The 27,841-nt window shown below is 40.2% G+C and overlaps 3 protein-coding genes across 5 annotated transcripts; 2 read left to right on the top strand and 1 right to left on the bottom strand.

The window, feature by feature from the left end:
- Positions 1–350: 350 nt before the first annotated feature.
- Positions 351–14,959, bottom strand: si:ch211-235m3.5 (BICD family-like cargo adapter 1). Of its 2 annotated transcripts, XM_046389022.1 has the most exons (10): positions 14,468–14,959; positions 12,464–12,679; positions 7,373–7,492; positions 6,842–6,988; positions 6,126–6,308; positions 3,952–4,116; positions 3,134–3,211; positions 2,446–2,558; positions 2,081–2,201; positions 351–1,285 (listed from the first exon to the last, which is right to left on the bottom strand). In XM_046389022.1, the coding sequence occupies exons 1-10, from the start codon at positions 14,711–14,713 to the stop codon at positions 1,043–1,045; spliced, it is 1,632 nt and encodes a 543-aa protein (XP_046244978.1). In that variant the 5' UTR covers positions 14,714–14,959; the 3' UTR covers positions 351–1,042. The 2 variants fall into 2 exon arrangements, with proteins under 2 accessions (XP_046244978.1, XP_046244979.1); XM_046389023.1 differs by lacking the exon at positions 3,134–3,211.
- Positions 14,960–20,209: 5,250 nt separating this feature from the next.
- Positions 20,210–24,099, top strand: im:7138535 (uncharacterized protein LOC797998 homolog). 2 transcript variants are annotated; one of them, XM_046389013.1, is made up of 8 exons: positions 20,210–20,369; positions 20,587–20,693; positions 21,240–21,359; positions 21,511–21,761; positions 21,856–21,936; positions 22,023–22,139; positions 23,425–23,571; positions 23,663–24,099. In XM_046389013.1, the coding sequence occupies exons 1-8, from the start codon at positions 20,326–20,328 to the stop codon at positions 23,819–23,821; spliced, it is 1,026 nt and encodes a 341-aa protein (XP_046244969.1). In that variant the 5' UTR covers positions 20,210–20,325; the 3' UTR covers positions 23,822–24,099. The 2 variants fall into 2 exon arrangements, with proteins under 2 accessions (XP_046244969.1, XP_046244968.1); XM_046389012.1 differs by having other exon boundaries at positions 20,587–20,696.
- Positions 24,100–24,753: 654 nt separating this feature from the next.
- Positions 24,754–27,782, top strand: chchd2 (coiled-coil-helix-coiled-coil-helix domain containing 2). The gene is made up of 4 exons (XM_046389017.1): positions 24,754–24,920; positions 25,931–26,189; positions 26,816–26,978; positions 27,335–27,782. The coding sequence occupies exons 1-4, from the start codon at positions 24,871–24,873 to the stop codon at positions 27,343–27,345; spliced, it is 483 nt and encodes a 160-aa protein (XP_046244973.1). The 5' UTR covers positions 24,754–24,870; the 3' UTR covers positions 27,346–27,782.
- Positions 27,783–27,841: the final 59 nt, after the last annotated feature.

Below are 27,841 nucleotides of genomic sequence, written 5' to 3'. Positions count from 1 at the left end.
CGAAGCACTGAGCATATCTCCAGTTTTTGAACAATGCAGACACTTATTTTCAATTTGTGTATTTGTCAAACAATCTCAATCCTTTTGGCCAGAGCTGCATTTTGATATTGTACAGGAGAAAATCTGTTGAAACTCAAAATTTTTCAGTTCTTTATTCTGTTGTGTTTCCTTGATCAAGTTCTCTTCATGAGACAAAAGAGGACGGGAGTGGAGAACGTTTATAAGACTGATACACTGATGCTTTTCTAAAACTTTGTCACCTTGAGTAAATTAACACAAACTGAAGTTTTGCAAAATTAACCAGCAATCATTTCTGAAATGGTCAGTCAGACAGCTTGGGAGACAACACAGTTTGTGCTAAGCAGCTTTAATATTGAACACTGAGTCACAGAACACATACACGGACATGCGCCACACAAAGTACACCAAGTCATCATTCAGAGAACATATTTGTTTTTTTACTCAAAAGACAAACAAAAATGCAGTTATAAAAAATAACAGCTTTCTTGGTGTACATGAAAACATAGCATTTCGTATACAATCAGCAGTTTTACATATTTAGCTTTTGAGTAAGATTGACAGTAAAAATGCAACTTCTCTCATCCAACTTGGTACGTAAAGACAAAATTCAGCACAATGACAAATTAACATTTTGATCGTTTATGTTTGGATCATAATCCTCTTTTATCTGTGACGTTAAATAATCTGAACAAAGACTCTCCACTGATCTACATCTATCATGTAACACCTTATAAAGTCTCAGACACGCATTCACATTCTCAATAATACGAATATTACAAAATAAGGCACAATATTTACAGTCTCAAGCAAACATGTAGTTCTGTGAAAACGTTAGTGTTTCAGGTTGTCACAGTTTATATTTTAGGAAGGCTCAGCCTCTCGGTGAAATGCGTACAACCAAATGTCTATGTGACGAGTGCTTGTCCAAAGAGACTCTGTTGTTCATCACTGAATTAAAAGTGTCTTTATGGCTTCTTTTCACCATACATGATGTTCAGGAAGGTGCAGCACTCAGTGTCCATTATTTGCCATACTGCACACCATTCCCACGTCTTAACCAGTCCCTCCAGGGGGACTGGCTTTTGTCCTGATTAACATCTGAACTCCACGTGGAGGAGGAGGAGGAGGGCTGGCGTGTAAAGGTGGAGGCCGTCCTGCTGGGCCTGCGGAAGAAGGACAAGCCGTTGGACGTGGATTTCTTCGGAGGAAGCTCCGACTGCTGCTGGGACCTGAGTTGCTGGTTGATGATGATCTGGATGTCGTCCTGAAGAAGAGTGGAAAGGAGGAGGAAATGAGCAGGAAGCTTGAGGAGCAGGGACTCAGTCTGGTGTTTCACGTTGGGCAAGAACAGCATTTCAACATGGCCCTCGAATCATTAAAATTAAATATGTGGTATCTGTATCATATTTAATTTATTTATATTATTTATACTTCCATCAAATTAAAAGTATTTTTATGTTCTTATAGGATGAGTCTGGCTACAGTAGTAGACCGTCTGCCTCTCATACCAGTCTGTATCTGTACCTATGTTTATTGTCCATTATTTTGTATTAGAAATCAAAAGGAATATTTTAACAGATTGTCTTTTCAGTGAATGATTTTAAGCATATTTCTGCTAAAAAAAAAAAAAAAAGTCTCCAGAAAATGTTTTCAGTGTTTTGATTCTAATATTATCTGCATCATATTCATCAAAACACAACAGATCAGACCCTCTGGCAGATGGCTCGGCTTGGCATAGTGACTCAGCAGCAGAAGGACTCGTAGACAAAGACACCTGCCGTTCATATCCCCTCACACTGACAAGGCTGAGATACATCCATCTCCGAATTATTGCTAAAGCTGCAGACAGCATACCTCAGAAATGAATTTTTCATCAGTTACGATGCAGACCTTAAAGGTGTAAATCAAATGTATTGTTTAGAGATTTCATGACGCATGACATTACAGATTCTAAGGACCTTTGTGGCAAAAAGACAGCATGAGAGATGATTTGTGGAGTTTGGGATTCAGACTAGATGGGATGGACAAAAAAGCTTTATAGAAAAACCAGGGACAGCACCTGCCAGGCCTCCAGTTCCTGCGACAGCTCAAGTTTACGCTGGATGGCTTCTAATAACTGGTTGTTCAGGGACATCATGTCGTTTTTACTTCTCACCAACTCGACCTCCATCAGGTTTTTCCTACCAAGAAATGTCAAAAAACCTGTCAGTCACATCACAGTCATATATCATGCTCAAAACTCGTCTTACTAAAAGTAATTAGTGTTTAATTGATTTTTTTTATGAATATTTAACAAAACAGAATTGAATCTGCAGAATTGTTCAAGATAAAAGTCAAGAACAGCAAACAAACCTGAATAGAACCTGAATATTCTGAGTTATACTTTAGATTGAGAAACATAATGAAGAATATTGGGCCTCTCACTTGGCTATGGCTTCATCCCGGTCTCTGATGGCCTGTTGGACGACTTCAGCCTGCTCCTGCGCCCTCTGGAGATTGTGTTTCAGCTCGGCGTTTTCCTGCTGCAGTTGGACGTTCTGTAGGGAGAAGAAATAAACTGAACTTATCCATCACTGTTGTTGTACTTAAGCGGTTTCTGCCACAACATAGGAGCCACAACATAATTAATGTTTTCTTTAAACTTTCTTTTTCTTTACTTCATTAAATCTTTTAATTCCTCTGTGCTCATACAACAAGCCAGTTTGGGTTCAGAATTGCTGTATTCAACAGCCTTGTTAGTACTTGGAGTTTTTTGGACAAGACAGACATGCATATGTTTTGCCTGCTGATGAGTTAAATTGCAATTTATCACAAAAACAATAAACATCATGTGACTGAATGACACCTAAAGATATTTTGATGTAACTTGGGAACAATTCAGGTGTTACATTTGGCCACACACTTGATTTACAACTCAACCCAATTAAAGGTGGTAGCAATCAATAATTCTGAGGTGATAAATAACCAAACTTGAAAACAAAGCGTGGACAACCAACTCTACGTCCTGAGTCACAGCCGCCCCGAAGGCCGGTATCCAATCAGCCAAATCTCAACATAAAGGGCCTCTATCGACATTACTCCTCCCTGACAGATATGTTTGACGCTGGGTTACCTGATCTCTCAGCTCCTGTGCTGCACTCAGATTCCCACACTGATCACCCGTCCTGTCGACAAAAGCACGATTCAGCTCCTGGGACGGAGACATTAACAAAGAGATCAGGTGACGGCTGTGCATTCACAGAGATTTACACCAAAAGGAGTTTCTGTGGCACTGGCCTGTTTGCATGGTGCTCCAAGGAGAGGAGGAGGATGGGCAGGAATATTCAGTTACAGTGATAAACACCTGTCACTGGTCTGAACTGAATGCGCCATGAGACTAAACTGAAAAATTGTATATGCTTGCCCGTGGCAAATAGAGGCTTAGCAAAGCATGTAAGCTATTAATTACAACAGTTCACTGGCATCCATGGTATAAACAAGGACACACAGTCCTTCAGGGTAGTTCAGTGGGTCAACACAACGGTGCTCTAACTGCCACTAGAGGGTAGAGACGAAACAGTGAATAAATGGATGTGGATGGATATGGTACAGTATGTGAGAAGGCTACTTTCTAGAGCTGTGCTTTTTGTGCAGTGATAGATTAAAAAGAAACACAAATGCATAATCAAATTAAAAAAGCAGAAAATGCGCTGCACTGTTTCACAAATGTACACATCTTTAGTATACAGCTTATGCTCTATACTTTGTTTCTAGCCTTTATCCATCTATCAAATTTATTCATCAACCTCAGAACACACAGCACAAATGTATACTCTACAAGGGTAAAGCAAAATGATTCAAAATGGCTGCAGTGTGATATTCCTGTTGTTCTTTTGTTTCAAACCAGGTCAGCCTTTAACCGTGTACTTCCTCTCCTTCCCTGCTGCTCACCTGAGGGCTGGATGCCTGTGCCAGGGTTTGAGCTGCTCCCTTCAGCTGGTGCAGCATGGCCTGCAGGTCCTCCTGTTGATCCACGACCTCTGACCTCCCTGCACTGCTCAGCTGACGGGTCAGCGGGAGCAGTAACTGAAGGATGGACTCCATTTCTTGCTTCATCTGAGCAGAACAGGAGAGGAGGAGTTAACTTACTTAACACTGAAGCGTTTAGTTACCCTCACAACACCACTGGTATAGCTCGGAGGATGTTGCTGTGTATTTGGCCTACATTAACACAGCTGGTGTTTCTCGCTAACTCATCTCTGACACAACAAACTGGGCCAAAAACAAAGCACTTCTTTCCTCTTCAGCATGACACATGGACTCTTTATGTACATTACACACTTGAGTGACATCAAGCATTTACACACTGGGAGGTGCACGGATTACCTCATCGCTTTATTGAACTTCCTTGAGTCAAATATATCACATGATAACAGTGATCTCAGGAGAACTCAACAAAGATATCTTAAAGGTTAATTTTGATATGGTGGGAGTTTATCATATAATACCTTAAAATAAGTTTCCAGTAAAGGGACGCTGAAATCTGTAAAGCGAGGAAACTGTACTACAATGTGTCTATGACAAACAGGAAATGTAGTGAGTGACTCATGTGTGTAGTTATATAGCCCATTTTCCTGCTCGAACAAAACAAAAACAGTAGACAGAGAGTGAGAATTAAAAGACCTGGCTTTACTGTCAGTTTTCCTGTTTTCCTGTTAGGACATAATTCAAATTTGTGCAACAAGCTTTTTTGTAATATTTCCTTGTGGCATCTTCACTTTGAAAATCAGGGGCTTCGCACTTTCTCCTCACAGAGTGTGTCCTTGCGTCAGACAGAAGTCACACTGTCAAAGAGGACTCGCACAAAATGTTCTGTCAGCATGTTCCTCTCACTGCGGCAACACTTACACGTTTCCTAAGATTCAGCTTATAGTTTCTCTGGTGCCATTACTGTGTTATCTCACTGAACATGTCTCTCAGGAAAGACTTTGTTTAATATTCTTGTTTCCAGTCGTCACAGGAAAACAATTTTCCCTCCATAATATGGAGATAAAGTCAGTGTAGTCGGCCCCAAACTAAACTATTCTGGTGTTTCTGTCAGTTAGAGTACAGACTTTAACTTGAAGCCTCTCTGGCTTGTGGTCAACGCTTGTGTCTGCTGTATTTTTCAGATGAACTATGAACTTTCTCCTTCTGGGCAGAGACTTTCTTTCATTACGGTTACTCTGCAGCATGAGACGTCTATGAAAGCACATCAGACTGATATTGATAAAATCCTCTCAATCGATTTCAGTCTCATTTTAGATCATGACATATGTTGTACATTTTCTGGACAACTGAAAAAGAGTTTACGGATAAAATAACAACAGATGTAATCTTTCCTATCATCTCGTAGTGCATATTGTCATATCGTCCTTAACCACCATCAGCTGCAGTAGAGATGAGGAGCTTTTCGCAGACGCCTGGTACCCTCACTTCTTTCTAACTCATCACGTCCAGATTCGTTTCATTTTCAGACTTGTAGTCTGAAAAGACATTCAGTATCACCCCCCAAGACCTATAAACCTTTACCGTTTTTTTTTTTTTTTTTTTTTTTTTTTGGCTTTAATCTTAAATGAGTGTGATTGAATGAGGATTTGGGGGATGAGGATTAACCAGCTCAGAATTTTCCCAGCCACAACCATTACTCCTTCTCTCCTAACACCATATTGTGAGTCATCACTCCAGTATCACGACCTTTGAACACCTTTTTGGTGTTATGAAGGTATGTCAGTAGACAAATCTATTTTTAGCAATGCTGCACACCTATCTTATATACTGTATATCTCGAGGAAATCGTGTATTTGGTGAGAACTATGTTTAGCCACAGATACTTCGGTACTTTGAGTGATTATTTCTTGTACAAGCACAGGGCAGTCAGGATTGGTTCAAACTAATCTACAGGTGTCCATGTTCACTGTCATGAAGAAGCATGTCAGCCAGTGCAGCAGTGTGGCCCACTGATGTGTTATTAATAGATTTTGGACAACAAAATGCACAGACAACTAAGCTGTATCAGACTTTGGCTACATACACTACTGGTTTAAAACACTGTAGTCTGATCGTGTTAAAGACTGTTCTACTACCTCCTCTTTGCTGAGTCCCAGCTCCGCTGTCTCCAGGCTGCTCTCCAGCTCGGACAGCAGGGAGGCGTCTCTGTGGCTCCTGGTTTCCTGCAGGGACAACTCCTCCTGAAGGTCCTCCACCTGGGCCTGCAGCTGCTGTGAACGACCCCGTGCTGCCTCCACCTCCTGCCACGCCTCAGCTAGCTGAAAACACAAGGAGGTGAGTATATATTCATGTATACACACACACACACGAACATGAAGACAAAACCCACAGGCACAAATGTGAGGTTAGCAACAAACGCAATACATGATAAAGATTAAAATAACACAACATTATGAAAACTCAGATGATACTGGTGATAAACGAGATGGATATGAAAAGGGATTTTATCCAAGGCCTATGTGCTTTATAAAAAGCTGCCACGAGACACTAGTACAAACATTTCCACTTCAGCATTCACAACGAGAAAAATCCTGACGTGCCAGATTCCAGCCTCCGGCCCAACATGAGCCTAGACGAACATGAGTGGAATCCAGAATTGCGAGTGAAAGTTACAATGACGGGGATGAGGTGATTGTTTAGCAATGCTTTCCAAAATCCCGCCGAAACCCAGGCCGTCAGACCAGGAGCAGAAAATCCCTTTGTTATTGAGGCTCTCTCATTCATGCACCAAAGTGCACTGAGCCATTTTATGTGGGCTTGTCTGTGTGTGTGTTTCAGGTACGTCGTCTACCTGCTGGCTGTGCTGCTGTTTGAGTTGGTCTTGCAGCGCCAGTCGTGTGTGTAAAGAAGCCAAACTCGCCCTCAGCTCAGTGTTTTCTTGGCACAAACTCTCCAAACGCCCCTCCAGCGCCTGCTCCCTCTGGGTGAGACGAAGCACCTGGAAAAACACACACATCTTAAATATGAGAAAAAAAAAAGCTATGTCTCCCCTGGTTAACTCCCATCATCCCATCCTATCAGTCCACCAGCGTTGGTATCTGTGAGTGTTTAGAGGGGAGCAGAAAATATTTTGGATGCTTTTGGACTTTATTCTTCCTGAAAAGACATTTAATGTGAGAATGTTCCTTCGGATTTCTATCTTGAAAACAAGTAACCAAATGCATTTGAGAGTGCATAAACCATTTGCCAGAATCCCCTCAGCTTTGTTTATCAGGAGGCTTGGACTTGCACCGGGAAGCTTTGCTGACTATACATGATTTTGCTGAATAGTTAAAATTAATGATGTCTACTGCCTTGTACATATTCTGTGCAGGCTGGTTACCTGCTCCCTCATGGCACTGATCAGCTCCTCATCCTGCAGCCTGTTGTGGCTTCCTTTTTGTTGGAGCTCCTGTTTTAGAGCCTGCAGCTCACTGGACATGGCTCTCTCCACCTCCATTGCCTACACACAAACACGCAACAGAGAGACAACACAAAAGCATGACATTCAGTGGTGGAATACAAGAAAAGTGAGATGTGGCTTTTGAATTTGCTGGACGGCCCTATTTGTGCTTTTTTTGTTCACTTTTAGACATGAAGAAGGCTTTACGGGGAGATTTAAGCACAGAAAAAGTTCACTCAGTCAAGAACTCTAACTAAGAAAAGTGGAATCATACGTTTGTGTTAGTCAAATTGAAACTCCACAACAAAGCTCGCCTGAGGCCTGGGCTTTGAGAGAACTGAGACCATAATCTTAAATCTAAAAATAACCAAATATATAGCATGAGGTTCCTCTGAGGTAAAATCCTGTAATATAGACCCAGATGAGAAGAAGAAAAATATGATACCGCTCTGGAAGGTAGGGATTAGGTGACTGAAATTAAATGTGTCTTTTATGCTGCGGGCCACACAACATAACAAGAATGAGACATGGTTTTCTGTACCGTCTTGTAGTTGCAACATGTCCCCAAGCTCTAAACGGAAAATCTGAGGGATCATAAGATGATCAAAAGGGGAAGGAAAAAAAAACTACTTTCTTCTTTCCGCTATTTGTTGTTTGACATAAAGATATTTTCACCACTTTCTTCAAAGTATCTGAGAAGGATAAATCACATTGTGATTGCAACAACACGCAGCAAAATAATGAACAGTCCTGCTGCGGTTTCATGCTTTTCAACCTGTCGATTCCTGATTGCAGTAACCAGCCAAGAAATGTGGCCACCGAGGTGGCTAGCAAACATGGATATAAACCATATAGGATGTAAAATGTAAAAACTGGTTTTGGAAATGATTTATGTGGCAGGAAATGCATTCAGCATGTTGTCAGGCCTCGAATATAAATGCAATGTATTTTGGTGAAAAACTTTGAATAACTTTGATGTGCTATTGTGCCAGTTCTGAAGCCCCAGTGAACACAACAATCCATCAGCCTCCCAGTCCACCCCACCCCATCCTGGACCTTCAGTTCCCCTTACTCAGCAGTTCGGCGGGCTGCTGTCAGGTCCCATCACAACTACATAATACAAGATGAAAGGCCGGCCTCCGCGGCAGATGGAGCAGAGGACATCTTGGTCTCTTGTGTGACATCATCAGACCACAGTGTGTCGGTGGATAAACTTGGAGGGGACGGCTTGTGTGTACGTGTCTGCAGGAGCGCGCAGGGGAAGTGAGGCAGGCGTGAGGACTAAAATTAGTGGCAAGTGTGTTTGTGTGTGACGAGATTAAAGCAGGCACTGATGGTCAAAAACAAAACGTAGCATGCAGACACACTATGAGGAGGAGATGTTTTGCGGGGGGGGGCTTAAAGATGAACGTTTGCCTCCGTGAGTCGTCATTACAGCCAAATCGTCTTGTCAATACGGGGCCCCTTCCACAATAGAGGCAGCGACCCACTGACAATCACCAAAACAGAAGTGGAAGCAGGACGCTCCATTTGGTAGAGACACAAAGATGATATCCCCTCACACGGCCCCACCGAGCCTCAGGCCCTCACCAGTCCAAACACTGAGGCATCCAACAGCTGACTACCCAAGCTACAGCCGAGGCCCTCAGGGAGCACACAGAAAAGACGGCTTTCCCCTGGGACGGTGGGCTGTTGGGGTATGAGGGGCAACATCAAAGGAGCAAATGAAAGATTTATATCTCTCCCCAATGTATATTGTCTTTCCCTTTCTTGACTGTGAGCTGCGTGATGCTTGTAAAGGGAACAGAGGTCACGCCTCGATTCAGGCATCTCCTTTTACAATAACGGAAATCTACAGTGAAGGATTTGTCACAGTCTTTCCAATAACACGCTGACGACCCACAGCCGGGAGGGAAGGTGAAAAAGTGACACTGGATGGAAAGCAAGGGATGAAGAGGTGGCAGATAAGAAGACTTTCCTTCCCTTAATTCCTGGGCTCCATTTAGACTATGAATGCCAAAAAAAACAAACAACTAACAAACAATCAAACAGACAAAAAACAGCAACTATTTCATGGTGGAATGTTTTCAGTGAAAACATGCGTCCTGCTTTCGGGTTGATGAACTAAATACGTTTGGGATTTGTGTTCTTGGTCGGACAAGATGGTTGATGGCACTGTGTTCAACAGGTATTTTCCATGATTCTCTCAGACTTTATTGCCAAAATGATTAATCAAGACGTTAAAAGACAACAATCAACAACCTCTCTCACTTCTGACTGAATGAATGTGGGACTCATTTTTAGGAATTTATTTATCTTTTAGCTGGGCATACCTGACAAAAACAAAAACAGTTCACATATTTTTCTTTTTTGAAAGTATGACAATCAAAATTCTTTTGCTAATGAACTGTGATCGAGTACCTGGTGCTCCTTTTAATGTCGCTTCTATCAATGTGTCCTGTTTGGATGTGAAATGTTGTGTTGTTCATGTACCCAAAGGCAATTTTCTTTGCATTTCTTTGCACACAAAAGGTGGACAAACACAGTTTTTTTTTTCCTACTCTAATTCCTACTCACATACTGAACAAGAGTAGATGGAGTAAACATTTGATAACCAAAGCTGTGAATGGCTAACTGTTAAAGTTGGTTTCACTTGACACAGGTCCAAACCCGTGTCCTGAACGTACCTTTCGGGATACGTTATCTCATTTATCCTTCTTTTAGTGTAAATAACTAGCTGGTTCTCCAGAGTCCCACTGAATAAATGTAATCGTTAAACATTACTGAGTGATCAGGCACAAAGATAAACTTATTGAGTATTTTCACATTGTGTGTTTCGAGAATAGGAACGACAACCTGTGTTGTGTCAAATGTGATGGGAAGAAAAACACGCCGACGTCACTCCACACTCCCTCGTACTTTACCTTTCCTGTCACTGTCTAAACAGCCAGCGCTGAACCATGTGATGATCTGGCACACGTCAACATTGTTTTCATGCATCTGCTTCCCCCTCACACCGTTGCTGGCGAACGAGATGAATTCTTTCTCTGTGTCGGGTTTCTGTGGTGCGACACAGACGCTGCAGATTCCCGTCATGCTCTGGTTACACTCTGAGAGTACAGAGTGTCAAGCTCTTCATTATAAGTAGACTCGCAATCCGTAAATGATTGTTTTTTTCCTTTTTCCTTTTTATAAACATGTGAAAATGAATCTCTGCTTCCTATTACATGCAGGCTACTTTGGGACACAAATTAACTAAATCTCTATGAAGAGCTGAAATATTTACCATATGGTACCAAATGTGAATATTTGCTGATTTTCTTCTTTTCTTAAGTTTTCAAATACAGCAAACTGAATATCTTTAGGTTTTCTTTTGTTGGTCAGACACTTGAAGTCTCTGGAAGACATCATCTTAGGGAAGTGGTAACTTGTGACTTGTCACTATATTCTTGCCTTGTCAGGACACACAGAACAAAATCCTGTACAAACACCACAGACGTACAGACACAACTCACCGGCACAGGCAGCGGCGCGACGGACGCAACAGCGACCTTCACCCCGTCAGACATGGAGCGCCTCCACACTCTTTCTTTCTCCAACACACTCATTCTCTTCTCTGGCTTTTACAGCCACACAGAGTCCAGAGTTACCCACATCTGATGCCAGACAGCCAAGTAAAACATTTTTCTGCACTTCCTGCTCCTTGAACAGCCTGAACAGAGATAGCACCTTTTATCTAAATTGACTTTTTCCTGAACTTCTCGGAGTCTGTTTGCCTCAGTAAGTCTTTCAGGTTGGCCACCGAGGAGAGAAAAAGACGTACATTAGTTCCTTTTTCTGTGGACCTTGACTCATGGGAGGGAGCAAACTGCAGTCTGGATTCATTTTTAACTTTGCCAGTTCAGTTTTGCTGCTTGTTTCGAAACAACACGCAAAAAGCTGCTCTGCGAAGAAATCGGTCATGTTTAATGGAATACATCACCACCCTCGTGTTCAGTAAAACATTCCCTACTTATTACTTATCTCAAGCTGGAAAAATACTCAAGGTTGTCCAGCTGCATGATTCAATCACCTCCTCAAGGTTAATTGCTAAAAGGCTGTAAATTATGTAACCAGTTTGATCTTCATTCCAGTGTGCACTTTAGTTGAACAATGAGGATCATAAATATCACATCATATTTGACCATCTGATAATGATTTGAGTCAGCTGTTTGTTGCCAGTGATTTTGTCCATTATGCCATACAAGTATTTTGGAATATCTAAAAGTTGAACTGGATCTGGTTAAACAGTTTATAATGAGCTCATATTTGTTTCATCTACCAATTTTCCTTCCTCAATTAATATTGATTAATGGTTACAAAACGTTATAGAAATTGTGAGAAATGTCTTCAGATGTGTCATTTTCTTCAACCAGCAGTCAGGAAACAGAGAGGAGAGGAAAATCATTTTCTTTTGCTCAAAAACTCAAAAAGGATTGCAAATTTATTTTTGGCTGATAAGTTATTCAATTAATTGTTCAAAGCTCCATTTTAATGTGTTAACAGATACGCATCGTACAGGACCTTTCCATGCTTTCCTCTCTCTGTCCCACATCTAAAACCAAATCACGGCGTCTCGTTTACATATCATTTCCATTCTGCTGCACACCAACACTGACCCTTTGCCTGAGGGCATCAACTCAGACTTTGTTTCATGGCTACTGACTGACAACTTCCACCTAACTTCCCTGCTCAGGTGAAAAAAATGTCTTCTGTTAAAAGTGAGCATGTTGTCATGGCCTTGCTCTACAAATTGTGAGTCTATAACCAGCCTGAGAGTTTGGCCTTCAGACACACATCAGACTAAGTCACATTGATACCGGAGTTGTTGTCTGCAAAGGACACTGAGTTTCAGCAAGTGGATTGAATGACAGTCGGTCTTACGTAGTTTGACCTCCAGCTCGGGTGTTTGTTTCACCGAGGCTCAGTTACCTGCCACAGTCAGAGCTTTTCTTTGAATTCGGCTCTAAGGCTCCCCTGTGTGGGACTCACGGTGTTGAGCTGCTCCCTCAGTCGCTGAGTGTGCTCGCTGTGCTCCAGCTGGGCTCGACTCTTGTCCCTCTCAGCCTCGCTGAGGGCCTGGGTGAGCTGCTCGACGTGGGCGCTCAGCTCCCTCACATCCCTCTCCAGGTCCCCCACCTGGCTCTCCCACTGGGTCTGGCAGCCCTCCAGCTTCAGCCGCAGCTCATGCCTGCCCTGCTCCAGCTCCTACGCAGGAGCGGAAAGATTAAAGTCAAACCATAACCACATTAGTTCAACAAAAGCCATTTATGCTAAAAACTACCATTCTTGTAAATGATCCTGATCTTCTACGGGATGTTAAGACGACAACATTTTATTTTGAAAAGGAACCTGAGTGCCAAAATGGGCCAGCAAGCCTCATTCAGGGCTGTAAAGGATCATGGGACATGTATTACAGCTGGAATGAATGAAAATGGAGTATCTGAGGTTGTACTGAGAATTTACAGTATTTATGTGCTACTATGAAGAAATATCAGCCAAATCTGTTTTCATATTCATTACAGCTGAAACTATTAGTTGAGAAAGACAGAAAATTAATCTACAACTACTTTGACAAATGATTAACAGTTTGAGTCATTTTTCAAGCCAAGCTGCCAAAAGATTCTCTCCTTTAACTATTTTCAACTGTAAGACTTGTCTCTTCTCTTTTTCTTTGTCTTGTGTGACAATGTACAAACTGGTCAACTGATTTATCGATTAACTGTCAAAGTAATCAGCACGTTAATGCACAGTCATTTGAAGAATTGTTCGCTGCAGCCTTGTTTTCCATGTTACTTAACAATGTTTGAATCCGTCTCTAGGCAGGTAAGCTCACATCTTTATTGCACTTTGTAAAGTGAAACACCCGGTACGGTTTGACCCAGCTCTCTGATTTAAGTCCCAGTCACACCTGATAAGATTAAAGATTGAACATCTGAAGATGACATCAGCCTTCACCCTGAGAAAAGCAACGAGGTCATTATTTAGCCTGTCATAACTGCTCAGGTGTGTGGGGAAAAAAACACAAGTTTGCAGACAACCTCATTTCACCTGCTGTCTCTTGCTTCATGACTGTATGGTTACGTTTATCAAATCTAAAAGAACATCTCCCAGTCTCTCACACACACACACACACACACACACACATACTGTGATGCAGGTCTCTGGTTGTAAAACAGCTGCTGACGTCTCATTGGGGGGGGGGGTTACAGTCACACTTATCTGATTCTGCAGCAGCAGGTTGCCAAGTTATTTTACAACCTGTGAGGACGACTCGTCTACGTAACAAGCTTGACACGCTTTTGTACTTCATGGAACAACTTGAAAGAAACACGGCGAGCACAGAGGCACGAAGCTGCCTGTGCAGCAGCCAGTGTGTGAGTGACAGCTGCTTGGCATATTTACAGTACACATGATATCTAACTGACAGTAGACTTGGCATTAGATGTATGAGGAACATACTGAATGACGTACAGCCTGATTCAAATCAAACTGTTTGATTGTTCATGTGGTTTCTCTCCACATTCACATAATTTTTTTTCTTCATTAGTTTGTCAGAATTAAAGTCAAATATTTGCTCCCTACTACATTGAAAGCTTATATTAGGACATATAACAATAATAAAAGCTGCCAACTGGTTGTATATTTTATATATTTACCATATTCAGAGCATCTGAGTGAGAAGATCCATGATCCATAATCAGTACAAGGAGTGTGACAAAATTACAAATTAGTTTGTAAGATAAACGAGGAGGAGGCCTGAAATGAGGTTGTTGACGAAGTTCTTCTCCAGTCTGATCTAACTTTTACACTTTAATTCGTTATTATTGAGTTCACACGCCTGTGGCTGAGGAAAGGAAACGTTTACGCTTTCACAAACCCACTTCAAGCATTAGCAGCAACCAGGACGCCAAATCTCTGCACAAAATATATTTAATGTAAAAAGCTTGGTTTTACACTAAATAGTCCACGCTCCACTGAAGAATAAAAGCTTACCTCCAGCTTGTCCGCGTATTGTTCATGAAGTTTGTCGCTCTGCTCTTTCAACTGACGGTTTTCCAGAAGCAATGCGTTTCCCAGCTGGGCTGCCAAAATAACCTCTTCCTCCTTTTGTTTCAAAGCAGCCACAAGTTCACTGGGGTCTTGATAATCTGTTATTTCCTCCGCTCCGTAGTCGAAGTAGAAATCCTCCTCCAGGTCCACGTTCTTGGACTTGAAGCTCCATGCATCCAGTCGATCCATAACCGAGGGTGAACTCAAACCTTCTGGACGAACGGCGTTTCAAAGCAAACACACACACACACAAAAACAAAGCCACGTTGAATCAGAAACAGCGGTTAATAAGCTGTCCATCCATAAGTGAGTGCTGCTGCTCCCTCGGTGGGTGAAGCTGATGGTTTGAGCCGCTCAGTGAATGTAGGCTGGTCCGTCTGTCAGCAGCAGATGACAGTCCGTCTCCACGGGAGGGAGTTTCCTACAGTCACCTGAGCGACCACACCTGTCCTCGTTCAAGACTCAGTCAATGGGATTGTTTTATTATGGCGAATTACACTGAGTGGCCACACACCGGGGAAAGGCCTAATTAAAGGACTGCTGTCTTAGATTGCATATTTGAGTCCAATTTCCCAGTCTTTAGAAAAGATGAGCCTGAAAATCTAACATGTCCACTCTGATCATCTACTGCTTATATCCCTTTCTCTATGAATCTTAAGTATTACCTTTTAGACCACAGAAAACCTGATCTTTATTTCTGTATTATGTGTACGCATGTTAAAAAAAGAAAAATAAAAAGTGTTACACACAGATCAATGGACGACTTTCAGGAGGATAGGCATACAAACAAGGTCAGCAAGCTGAAAAAAGATAAATAATCACAGACATTTAACTATGATATATATACAAGAAAATGATAGATGTATATATAAAGTATAAAGTAACAACGATGATGTCTCAATCTGTACAAGTCAAAGTGTTTCTGCAAAGTGTAAATATTGCAGTAAAGAATAAATGTTACTCAGTAACTTTATGTATATAAAGTAGGTGGATGTGTACAGTATGTGTTCACGGCTTTGTACTGTAGCCTGTGTACAGCATACAGATTTATATTTAATGCAACATCACAAAGTGAGAAACATTTTTCTACATGACTGTGTCACATCAATCCAACACCATACATGCATGTGTGTATCCTGTTTTTTTTCTGAATTTTATCTTTGTCTGATTCACATTAGTTTTCACTTTCACATTATTTTATCTTAATGTCCCAGGCTTTCCAGATGTAATTGTGCAGCCTTGTTTTACTGTTGCTTATTTATATGCATCCTGGTCTATTTGTTCTTCATGAACATCTTAAAGACAAAGTGCGCCAGTTTTGTTACCATTTGACTTTAAAGGTGGGTGATATGATGATATCCTCAATACTGGTTTTTAATATGATTTTTGCATCAATATAATATATTGATCGGTCAGTATTTAATTTATATTACAAAATATAATGATTGACCTTCTCACAAAACCAAAAATGTTTTGGATGCCCAAAGTATATATGTTGAAGTATGGCAGTGAATATGACTGTGAACGGGTCTCTGTTCCTTACAGGAGACCAGTTTGAGGCATCCATCCATCCAACAAGCGCTCAACAAGTCCACTGTGCGTGATCAGGACCGCTGAGCAGAGGGGAGTGTCTGCCTGCTTTGTCTAGCCGCTTGCCAGAGGTCAAAGTTCAGCCTCCCCCCACCCCCGTAAAGTTTCAGGGGCAGTGTCAGGAGGATAAAAGAAGAAGCATCCTGACGCATGGCGAGGCTTTTGTTGTTGGAGGTGGTCTGGGTGAGGGGGGGCGAGGTGGGGGACACAGCTTCTGTACATATGGCAACAGGATCCAAACAAACATAGAAGTCTTGATGCACACTGTCAGTGTTTTCATTGTTCCTGCTCAGTTTATTGGCGGCTGATGGAGGGGCTTGTGCTGCGAGTGTGACGAACACGCCGCCTGGTGTGATGTCTAATAAGGACACATGTGGACACAGGGGAGAGGAGACCTTTTAGACAACACATTCAGACAAAGCTAATGAAGCAGGTGTCTTGTCTGCCTGTGTGCGCACGGTCATGTGTCAGAGGGAGAGACATTAGGAAAGAAGCTCACAAAAGACAAATATCAACTGCTTGCACCATTTCTAACAATAAAAATGAGACTTTCTTCTCCTGAGTCAGGCTCAGAGCACTTTATAACAGTGACTGTACCACTTAAGTTCAAAGTTTTTCTGCTGAGAGCTTCTGCAGGACATATGGTGAAGTTGACTCGAAGCTACCCAAGCAGATCAAACAACCATAAAAGCCTGGTTGATGTTTTAAATCAAAGAGTCAAGCGCTGACAGTAACATTACTGTATATAACAGTGTCCTTGTGCACAACCAGCTCCACTGAAGCAAGCCACACTGCCTACATCAGCAAGATCTGTGGTGGTGCTGAGAGCGCTGAGTGTGTCAAATTATGCCAAGAGTAAAGGGCACGTAAATATTACAGTTAGTGAAGACAAAGAGTATACTGTAGCAAGAGTCCACCACATGGTGAATGACCCTATATTTCATGATTATTATTATTATTTATTTATTTTTTTTACCTCCACTAAGTTTGAAGATAGAAGTTGCTGTAAATATGTCAGTGAGAGCAATCAGTGAAGTTGATGTTTCACTAATACTAATTTTATATATCCATATCCATTTAAAGCAAGGACGGCTAAAATTTTACTTACATACAAAGTAGAGTGAACAATGTTAACAGAAAATTTACATAATCTATCAAAGGTAAGAGACCTCATTATACAGACTGTGCGCTGTAAAAAAGTATTTTTTTTCTCTGAAGAGGCTTAGAAGTAAGGAGTGGCACAAAATGGAAATAAATACTCAATCAAATGCATTGTAAAGCACTACGTAAGCATTTTGTATGACTTTCCACCGTTAAAGTCCAGTAGAATAACCAAACAATGCTTCACAGACCTCTAGTGGCTCCTAGTGGACAAAAATGTAAAACACATCACTTCTGAGGACTGATTTGTTTCTCTTAAGGAAAATTTTGAGTGAATAATATGATAATAAAAAAAATCTGAGTCATGTTGTATCAGCATCACATATTTTCTTTTATTTGAAGGTGGATGTTTGTTGTCAATCAAAAAGAAGCTCAGGAAGAGTAAAAAATAACAATAAATAGGGATTAAAGGGGAAGTACAGAACGCAGGTACAGTCACATACTACACTGAATCCAAAAAAAGTTTTTGCATTTTTTTTGTTTTGTTTTTTCCTTTAAAGAACGACATGAAAGAAAAAAGCAAGACAGCTCACCCGGAAGTAGAAGTAAACATATCAGACAAGACACTAGAACAGCCATTCTATTAACAATAAGCACACACATACCAGATTAACTTTAGAAAAAACAATGTAAGTAGGTAAATAATCCTGGGTAGATCGACACATGTTCGTTCTTCTAACAAATCGTGTGTGCTTCCGAAATTATATAAAAATATGAAGTAATTACATGCTAATTTAAGGGTCATCTGTTCATCTGCAGATTGCAAATAAACCACAAATATCAAATACCAAATGAAATGCACAACACTAAATGCAACTGTATAAACAACCCAGTAACTGTGGAGATATGAGCTCACAGTTCAGACACAAACCAGCGACGCATTAAATACATTCATACTGCCATCTATTGGCTGAAGGGGTAAACAACAGCTTGACCTACTTTGACTCTGCGTTTACTACAGCATGAACCATGAATATGACTGCAAACAGAAAGCACTCTGCTTCTTCACTGTTTAAACTGTTGTACCAACTGTATAACACCACACAATGCGCTTATTAATCGGGAAATTGACTGTTGCTATGTACATGGATAAATACACAATATTACACCACTTGTACTCAAGTAGCTGGAGTTCTTTTAGCGATGTTGATTTATTTATTTATTTACTTATTCTTTCATTCATTTATTCGTTTATTCTTAACCTTGTTCTTTCCATTTAGTCGTTACATTTGTACTCATAAGTCGCTTTCCGAGTTGAGTTCCGACGCCGGAAGTGACAAATGGACGCCAAGGGCGTCCGCCTGCGTTCGATTTGGACTCGTAAATCGTAACGCCAGACTCGGGGTGACGTCACATCCGTTAAAAAGCCAGTTAGATTTGTTCTATTTGGCACAACACAAGACAGCTTGTTTGTAATGGTATTCAGCCATTGTTGTTATAGCAACATTGACTGGTTACAAGCAGCACCAGTTGATGAACAATACATTATATTATTACATTATACATATTTCACGCCAAACAGGACCACAGCTACATGCCTATAGGCAGCAGTAAGACAGTAGCCTAATGTGTCTACAGCTTACTGAATTGGAAACAAAAAAGACAAAAATGCTAAAAACATGCAAAACCACAGCTTTTATTTACAATCGATGCTGCTCTGGGCAGCCATCTTGGTTTGCTTCAGAAGTCGGAAAATAACTTACGAGTACAAATTGAATGTGGCAAGAATACCAATTCATCGACCTGGTTGACCTCAGAACACTTAGTTCGTAAACCAAGATGGCTGCCCAGAGAATCAACCGTGAGTGAAAGCTGTGGCTTCAAGCGTCAGAGAGATGATGACATCTTGCAGTTTCTTCGTGACGCAGAAGCAGCCAGCCAGCGGCGGCATGAGGATATTCTAGCCCAGCTGAGCTCTGCCCACCAGGGCTTCGAGTCTCTCATGTCTTGACTGCTGGACAAGCTGTGAACCTGAATGCTGGACATTAAAGTTATATTTTTGTGTGTACTTTTGCACCATTTTTATTTTATGTCCATACTTGCTTTTGTTGTTTTTGTGGTTATGTTGTTCTATGTATAGATAACAAACAATGACGACATTTTATATTCCAACTATTGTTCTTATATATAGGCAAATACATTTTTTTTCTTTTATATAATCTTTATTTTTCTAATCATTCTTTCTTTCTTTGTACTTTGTTGACAACTTATTGTTAATAAATTGTTGTTTGGATTTTAAAAAGCTGTTTCCTATGATTGTATGGATATCACCCAAAAACTCATTTATTTTTTATTTTTTTTAAAAATCCTTCAACACCTCACAGTGGATTTACAAAAAGATGAAGCATTCAATAGAGGGAATCACTTTGTTACGGATAATCAACACACACTACTCATTATAGACGGGTCATTCCATCCTGTTGGTTTTTATTTTGATATATTTACTTTTATTTCTGTGACACATTTTTTTTGCAAAAACCTGAATTTGAACTGGTTTTCAGTCAGTTTTTTTTTCTTTTCTTGATTCAGACAATGAAAACAAAAAAAACAACTATTATTATCTAGCATCTAGAGGGTACAGTACACATTTTTCTATGTATATTGTTTTATTTTTGTAAATGTGCTTCATTTATATATTTGATATACTTTTACTTCGCTACAAACAAACAACAAAGCCATTATGAGGTAATAATAAAGATTAAGATTAAACTTTACTGATCCCTGGGGCAAGGTAATAGGATACATTACACTATTTTGAAATGGGCTGGTTTGCATAATGAGTACTTTTACTTTGGATGCTTTAAATAGGCTATATTTTAATTCCAATACTTTTGTACTTTCACTGAAGATAAAAATCAGAATACTTTTTAAGTACAAGACTGTGTCTGTACACACTCCGGCCAGCAGGGGCGCCATATGACCAGCGTTTAAGCACTGTAATAAGAGGAAGCGCAATTTAAAAACACACTTGAACTTTCATCTGTAGGGTGACGTTAGAGCTGACTGACTGTAACATATAACACCATTTTAGTTGTTTACCAGTAGTGAGGATGGAGAGGAGCGCAGGGACAATTTTAGCGATTAAAGCTTTAGGGTAAGCGGACGTTGTGTTGTGTTGTCTATGGTCCCCTGGGTTACTTTATCTTGTTTAAAGCTAATGTTTGGTGCAACTTTGCTAGCTGTGACTTAGTAAGCAGCTAAGTTATTATCAGCATCCAACTAAATCTGTAATTATAATTTCTCAATATCCTGGCTTTTCCGATGTAAACTACGACAGCTAATTTCACCTGTCGGCTTTATTTTCTGCTCAGGTACTCTGGCGTTTCCTGCCTCAAGCGGTGTGAATGTGACGAACTTCCCTGTCCTCTGCTCACCTGGCTGGCTACGGAGCTGAGGACTGTCTGTCCAGAGCTACAAGGTTGTTGTTATAGCTCTGTTTCTGTTGTGAAGGGTGTTTAATGCGGTAAAGTTAAAGTAGAATACAGTCAAGTAAGCCTTTTTTATTGCAAGTGTACGTACAGTACATTAATATCCGGACCTGATACACTGACCTTACATTAGCAAAAAAAAAACTCAATAAGGATCCATTAATTGTGTCCCCATCATAAGTTTAGAGTAGACAGATAATCTTGCAAGTGGATTCCAGTGGACAACGTATGTTATGGTGACAAACATGTATTTGACATTTCTGTATTTCAATTTCTCTTTACTCTTTGGCCAGCATGTATTGTATGAGGATACAAATATATCTACAATAAGCAAATATATATGATGATATATCAATTTTCCTCTAATAGAAACTATAAAAAAAATTTGAACATGTAGAACCAAAGGATGTACAAATTGCACATGGTGTTAAAATGTGTGAATGAAAATGCAGGATGTTGTGTGTTTTATTATAAATGATAGAAAAACTGTACTTAAAAGTTGTGTTTTATTTGTGTTATTTTTCTGCATTTTACAGACATGACAGGCAACATCTTGCTGGTGGGAGAGCTGAGACATTTACTGTCAAACATGTTCTGTCCCCTTACTGTGCTGACCTCAGAGGTGATGGGGCCATCTGTCCTCAACAAAGTCACTGGTGAGAAATAATAGGAGTCCCCCTGGGTTCTATTATAGAGTTGTGTTTAAGGTAATAACAGATTATTGCAGTGCCCATGGATTTGTACATTTACTACCCAACTTTTTTAATGGAGGGTGTGTTTCCTTAATAGTCTTGTTCAATTCTTTAGAGTTCCTCGTGTCAGAATTGCATGCAGCACACTTAATCAAGCTTAAAGAATTGCATTCTGAGGAGAAGACAGCAGAAGAGGAGTCCGAAAAAGAGCAGCGAGTCCACAGGCCTGAACTCACTGAGGAGTATGAAGAAGATGATGTTTCTGACAAAGACCGAAGGACGGCAGAGATTCAGGCAGAATGGATATTACTGCTGCGTGCCCTCGACATGGACACCTCCTCTCAATTTACAGATGTGTGCAATGAGGTAAGTCTGATATAAGAGAGCCTGAACTATGCATAAGTCGTGACTACAAACTGAGAAGCGCTGACAGGGTCTTTGAAATGTCATTTTAATGCAGGTGAAGATGAGAGTTGCTCGGCTACCATGTGGAGACATGCCAAAACCACTTCTTAACACCAGCCTCAGCGCAGAGCAGTGGGTATGTTGCCAGGACTGTTACCAGTTTGTTGCACATGATGTTTGACTCTATTATGAGTGTTTCAAACTTTGTCTTTTCTTTATCAGGCGCAAGTTAAAAAGATCAATCAAGTTCTGTCAGAGGAGTATGAGTGTCGGCGACAGATGATGACCAAACGCTTTCAGGTTACACTTGAGTCTTTTGCATGGGGAGAAAAACAAAAGGTAGGCATGTTAGCCACTTACTTTAAGAAAATCGATGTACTATTTTTTGATTCAGAAAAAAAAATCGAAGTTGTAACAAGACATCTGTACTTCAAGGCAGGATGAAATAAAGTATTACCAGTGAGATGTCAACATTAAGCCCCCACGAGAAGTACAAGAGATTAATTATCTTGGTAAACATACGTGTCAACAAGAGTAAAAGTAAACAAGCAAAACACCTAACAATTAGCCCAGCAGCTATTTAGCATAGATGGTGTTGTGGTTAGATTGGTTAGCAACAACTGAAATAACTAATCGCAAAACAGTTTTAACAAAAGACTTTTTACATATTGGACTGCATTTGCATTCTGTTGTGGAATTTTACACACTCAGAATTCATACACACAAGCAAAATGGGGGCCAGTTACTGTAGAGTAAATAGGGATTTGGGACACATCATTCTTGAATACTTAATACTCTATATGTTCTATAACTCAGTATAGGAATCAAACAAGAAGTCATTGTTTTCAGTATAGAGCCGCTTAATTTCTCAATTATTCCATCTTGTCAATAAAACTGCAAAACATTAGCAAAGAAATGTCAATTTTTATTAGCACTACTTTAAATTTCCCATTGTGTCCAACCAGCAGTCCAAACCGTTTAGTTTAATATCACTGAATGCTAATTAAATAAGCATTTGAGAAGCTGGAACCAGAGAATATGCTGCATTTTTTTCCTTAAGGAAATCAAGTTGTTTACACAGCTACATTAAGTTTTCTGTGAGGCTCTACTTGTGCACAGTCCAGGGATTTGAGGCTGATGGGAAAGTAATTTGTTTTGAATGTATTTGAAGGAAGTCATGAACCAGATTTACTGAACAGATTTAAATTTTGACCTCATGGTGGAGCTATAGGAAAACTCCAGGGATCAAGAAATTCATCAGACATCGTCCTCTTTTGTACAGGCCATTAATGTACAGTACAGAATTTCAGAGCAGTCAGTCAGATAGTTTCAGTTTAGTTTAATATGGTTATAGTTTTTTTTTTTTATACTTTTTTTTAGTTTTTTATATTTCAGTCTGGGCTGACTGACAGACTCCCACTGCCTTGCATGGTGCAAAGCTGCCACTGTGGCTGAAAGAATGACCTCAAAGATTAATCTTTAATCGTCTATAGGTGCTGAGCTGACTACTTCACTATTCCTTTGATTTCTTGTCAAAGTGCATCTCTTGCAGCAGCAGGTGATCTGTTGTTTTTTTGCATCAAAACAACAAGCATCTCAGTTCAGTCAAGTCTTTTATTTACAGGAGCGCAGTGAAGCGCTGGCCTCGGTGGCTCCTCTTTCATCGCTCGCCAGCTCTTCCCGAGTGTCCCCGTCTCTTCTGATTGCTGCCAGAGAGGATCAGTCCTTCATTGAGTCAATCAAGGCTGGAACAAGCACCCGTGTCTACAAGGTACAACCAGAAAGAGCTACAAACCATGGCTGTGATCCTGAATGAAGACATCTCTTGCTAATGGTTTCAAATGTTTCTTTGGTCTCACTAGACTTTGATGGGCAGTGTACCAGACAGAGGAGGAAGACCAGGGGAAATTGAGCCACCTATGCCAGTATGGGAAGAACGAAGAGCAAAAGGACGAGGAAGTGGACACCACCATCAACGACGTAAATTTTCAGATAAAAAGAAGAAAGGAAAAAAAGAGTGACAAGTCTTTCTCTTTGGCTTTACTGCTTTAATAAGTGATGATTTTTTGTTATTCAAATCCTTATTATGAAATAAAATATGGCTATGGAATGCTGTATATGATATAATTTTATGGTTATAAATGTGTCTGTAATTCTTGGTTATAGTATAGTGTCATTGCTATAAAGTACTGGTTGATGACCAGATATTTTCGTTAAAAGAGCAGAAGAGAAAAATCATTTTTGGCTTTGCACCTTTATATATAGGTTTGTTTACTCAGTAATAAACCTGTTAAACACAGAAACGTATTGTCTTTGTGCATAAAACTATGACTGTTTTATTAGTGATCACAATTTCCTATATGGCTCACATTTTTAGAAAGAAAGTATAACACTGGTGTAAAAGATATTCTCACTAATCAACTGTTTTTGCTCAGTGATTTTACCAGCCCTCATGCTTTATGAAAGTTGAGGGACTACCTGAGTTACTTATTTTGTGTCAGTCTGACAGAAAGCCCCTCGTCAGAAAGGAATGAAAGGTATGGATGTTTCCTTTTATATTTAAAATTATGATGGGGCAGGATAGTACAACCTCGATATGTTTCGTTTTCGTTTTGTTTTTTAAAAGATGCCTCTCGAGTACAATGTGTGATGAACTTGAAAGAGAAGAGCAGCCTGCAATAAAAATGTCTTCATTAAACAAAACATTGTGAAGCACACAAAAAATACTGTTACTTTTTTATTATTCTACAGTAATTTCAGACACAACAAATGGGACCACCAGTAAAAACAAATACGTTGCTATCACACTTAGTAAACGCACGTTATTAAAGACAATTGTAATACAATTCAGACGTCCATAAGTTAATCAATAAGTTACATTACATATACTCATCTGTAAATGATGTAACCATCCTTGTTTCCATGAAACCGGAAGTTAGCCGTGAAACAAATGATGTAACACAGACAGTTCCGGATTAGCCGAAGGTCGACATATATGAACGTGTGTGATACCTGCTTAGCGTCTCTTTTCATCAGCCGGGAAACTCACTAAGAAATTAATATTTTGAAAATGCCGAGAGGAAGCCGAAGCCGGACATCCAGGATGTCCCCTCCAGCCAGGTAACGTTTCATATGTGATATTTAATAGCATTTCTTAAAAGTTGTGCGGATGATTTATAGGCTAATGTAGCTGCTAGCAAGTTGAGTTAGCTCGCGCTGCAGATAACGTACTTACATATGTTAGTCAGTGCTTGTCAGGAATATTCCCTATAATTAGCACCTAGAGCTAACTTAAAATAGTTATATTTACGTCTATATGTCTTCCGTTCGTATGGTGAACCTTGTGTTTTCTCACAAGTTATTGATTAATGAAGTGAAGGTCACGGTGTAAAAATGTGCATAATGACCTCTTAAGGCTGACGTGACGTGTTTCATGACACCGCGACAAACTACAGCCAGCTCGGCTCAGTTTCCTACAGCTACATTAAGTGGAATTTTCTGGAGTCATTTATGTTCCCAATTCGTGAAATTCTACAGCGAGTTTCTTATTTGTCTGCATATCCTCATTGCTTAAATATGCATTTTGTCTGATATTTGACCATGTTACCCACATTTAATTTAGGTTTGGTAATGCTTGAAAGTCCAGTATGTTGTGATTTTGTCAGTATCTCTACGTCTAATGCCTGAGTGTCCGGAGGAAACCTCATATCCATATCCTCAAGTGACACGATGCGCCATTTACATATACAGTTTTCACAACGACTTGCACTGATATTTGCTACTGTGTTGTCAGTTTCCCACCTAAAATAGTTTTTATGTACAGTTCCCCCAGTCTTTATATAAATTTAGTCTCAAAGCTTTCCTGTTTTTAAACAACTGCCCTGAGGGAAATGTCAATACAGAAAACTTGGCTTTTAATTTAATACTTGAATTATCTGGCATTTATCAAGACTAGATATTTTTGGCCTTTTTGAACCTTGTTATTGGTTAATGGAGCCAGACTTGAGTATTGAGTAAAGAGATTAGAATATGAGTTTTTATGGGGAAGAAAAGTGACACCAGCACATACACATAGTGTCAGTTGCTGATTGTGTTGGGGTTGTACTTTTAAAATGACTTTGTTTTCACAGCCGGGCACCACCATCACCACCACCTATGGCCAGGGCTGCGCCTCCTCCCTCTTATGCTCCGGCCCCAATGCAGGCTGCTCCATCTGCTGTGGGTGCCCCAGCTGCAGCACCCAGACAACCTGGTATGTTTGCCCAAATGGCGACTACCGCAGCTGGAGTGGCAGTGGGCTCTGCGGTTGGACATACCCTTGGCCATGCCATGACTGGAGCTTTTAGTGGAGGAAACTCAGAGCCTGCCAGGCCTGACGTCACATACCAGGTAAATAAACTGTGGTTTAGCCGGTCATAGGACTAGAATAGCTTCGGGACAGATTAGTGTGTCTGACACTTTGTAGGTATTAAAAACAGGTGTGTGTGTGTGTGTTTGTTTGTTTGTTTGTTTGGAGTTTGGTGGTGCAGGCAAATTACTGATCAAACAAACATCACTCATAAGATCTTGGCTCGTAGGCTACCAAATTATGTAAATGTAAGTTATTGGGGAAGTTTACTGTGAGCGATCTACATAAACATACTTTTACTGTCACCTTTGGTGTTTGTACCGTAAGTATTTAGGCTGACTGATTCCAACTGTGCTCGCCTGCTTGCCTGTCTTAAATTTAAAAATAAATTCACAAGAAACATGCAGAACTTTGTCATGGGTCGTACATCTTCAGACATCTTCAAACATTTTGACACTTGCATGACATGTCACAGTGTTGGACAGTTCACACATTGTATGGATAGATGTGTTGAAAATTTTTATGTCGCTTCTTACCATTGTGCTACAAATTGATATAAACTGTTGTTTACACATATAAAAACTTGTTTTGGGTACAACCTGCAGTTGTTCCTCATCGATTATATGAACTTTCTTTTAAAATGCCACATGTGCCTTGTGTCTTACAGGAACCGTACCAGGCCCAGCCCATGTACCAGCAAGGGGCCCCTCAGCAGCAGCAGGCCTGCTCTTATGAGCTCAAACAGTTCATCGAATGTGCCCAAAACCAGAGCGACTTGAAACTCTGCGAGGGCTTCAGTGAGGTGCTCAAACAGTGCAAGTTCGCTAACGGTAAGTGAAAAGTGTAAGGCTGGAAAATTTTAAAAAATAATTTAGGCTTTATCCTTGCTCTTACGTCTTACCAGATCAGTCTGTTGGTTCTGCTATGTTCACACTGCCAAATAAGGAGCACTTTACATGAGCACTAAGTCATGTAGTTGTTATAGCTAAATGACTTTGCACTATGCACGTTATGTTCTGATGTAATGTGTCGCAGTAACCAGTGTGGCCATAGGGAGGAGTCGCTTCAATATACCATTTTTTTTCTTGTGCTGTAGATTTTTAAATATACCTAATCAAGTTATGATCAGTATAAAAATTATGGGAAGTATAAAATTTGTCTAAATAAACTCATATTTTCTTCACAGGTCTGTCATGAGACTGAGACAAATACCTGGAGAATGAGGAGCATACAAAAAACTGAAATGAGCAACCATATTGGATACCAAGAGTGTGTAATTCACAAGAGATTAATAAACTTGCTTTTGTTTTAAGAGCTAATTCTTGTCAGACAGCATTGTTGTATTCATTTCTCAGGACAGTGCTCTGCAGTTTGTGATAATAGTCTTATAAATAATGTTTATATATTTTGGTGTTGACATGCTTTGAGTTGATTTCAGTTGTCTTCTTTTTTTTCCATTAGCTTCAGTGCTTTTAATTTAAACTCCCTTGCATTCATAGAACCAGCTGCATTTTTAGGTGATAACTTTTAAACCCACCAGTGTCCACCTTCTGGATTACAGTAATGATGATCCACAGTTTTTGTTTGAAGCACAAGTTGAGGTCTAAAATAATAAAGCACTTGGATCATATAAACTGTGTAATGTGTGTCTGTTTATCTAACTGCTCGGATAGACCAGATTATTACACTGTAC

The sequence above is a fragment of the Scatophagus argus genome, chromosome 5 (assembly GCF_020382885.2).
Source record: "Scatophagus argus isolate fScaArg1 chromosome 5, fScaArg1.pri, whole genome shotgun sequence".
Classification (NCBI taxonomy): domain Eukaryota; kingdom Metazoa; phylum Chordata; class Actinopteri; family Scatophagidae; genus Scatophagus; species Scatophagus argus.
This window is presented reverse-complemented; position numbering and strand designations above follow the sequence as displayed.

Coding starts and splice junctions, on each gene's coding strand:
- si:ch211-235m3.5 (XM_046389022.1), bottom strand. CDS start 14,713: ATGGATCGACTGGATGCATGGAGCTTCAAGTCCAAGAACGTGGACCTG. Junction 7,493..12,463: donor TGAGGGAGCAGCTCAACACC/GTGAGTCCCACA, acceptor GTTTGTGTGTAG/GCAATGGAGGTGGAGAGAGC. Junction 3,212..3,951: donor CACAGGCATCCAGCCCTCAG/GTGAGCAGCAGG, acceptor TCTCCGTCCCAG/GAGCTGAATCGTGCTTTTGT.
- im:7138535 (XM_046389012.1), top strand. CDS start 20,326: ATGGAGAGGAGCGCAGGGACAATTTTAGCGATTAAAGCTTTAGG. Junction 20,370..20,586: donor TTAGCGATTAAAGCTTTAGG/GTAAGCGGACGT, acceptor TTTTCTGCTCAG/GTACTCTGGCGTTTCCTGCC. Junction 21,360..21,510: donor TGTCCTCAACAAAGTCACTG/GTGAGAAATAAT, acceptor TCAATTCTTTAG/AGTTCCTCGTGTCAGAATTG.
- chchd2 (XM_046389017.1), top strand. CDS start 24,871: ATGCCGAGAGGAAGCCGAAGCCGGACATCCAGGATGTCCCCTCCAGCC. Junction 24,921..25,930: donor AGGATGTCCCCTCCAGCCAG/GTAACGTTTCAT, acceptor TTGTTTTCACAG/CCGGGCACCACCATCACCAC. Junction 26,190..26,815: donor GGCCTGACGTCACATACCAG/GTAAATAAACTG, acceptor TGTGTCTTACAG/GAACCGTACCAGGCCCAGCC.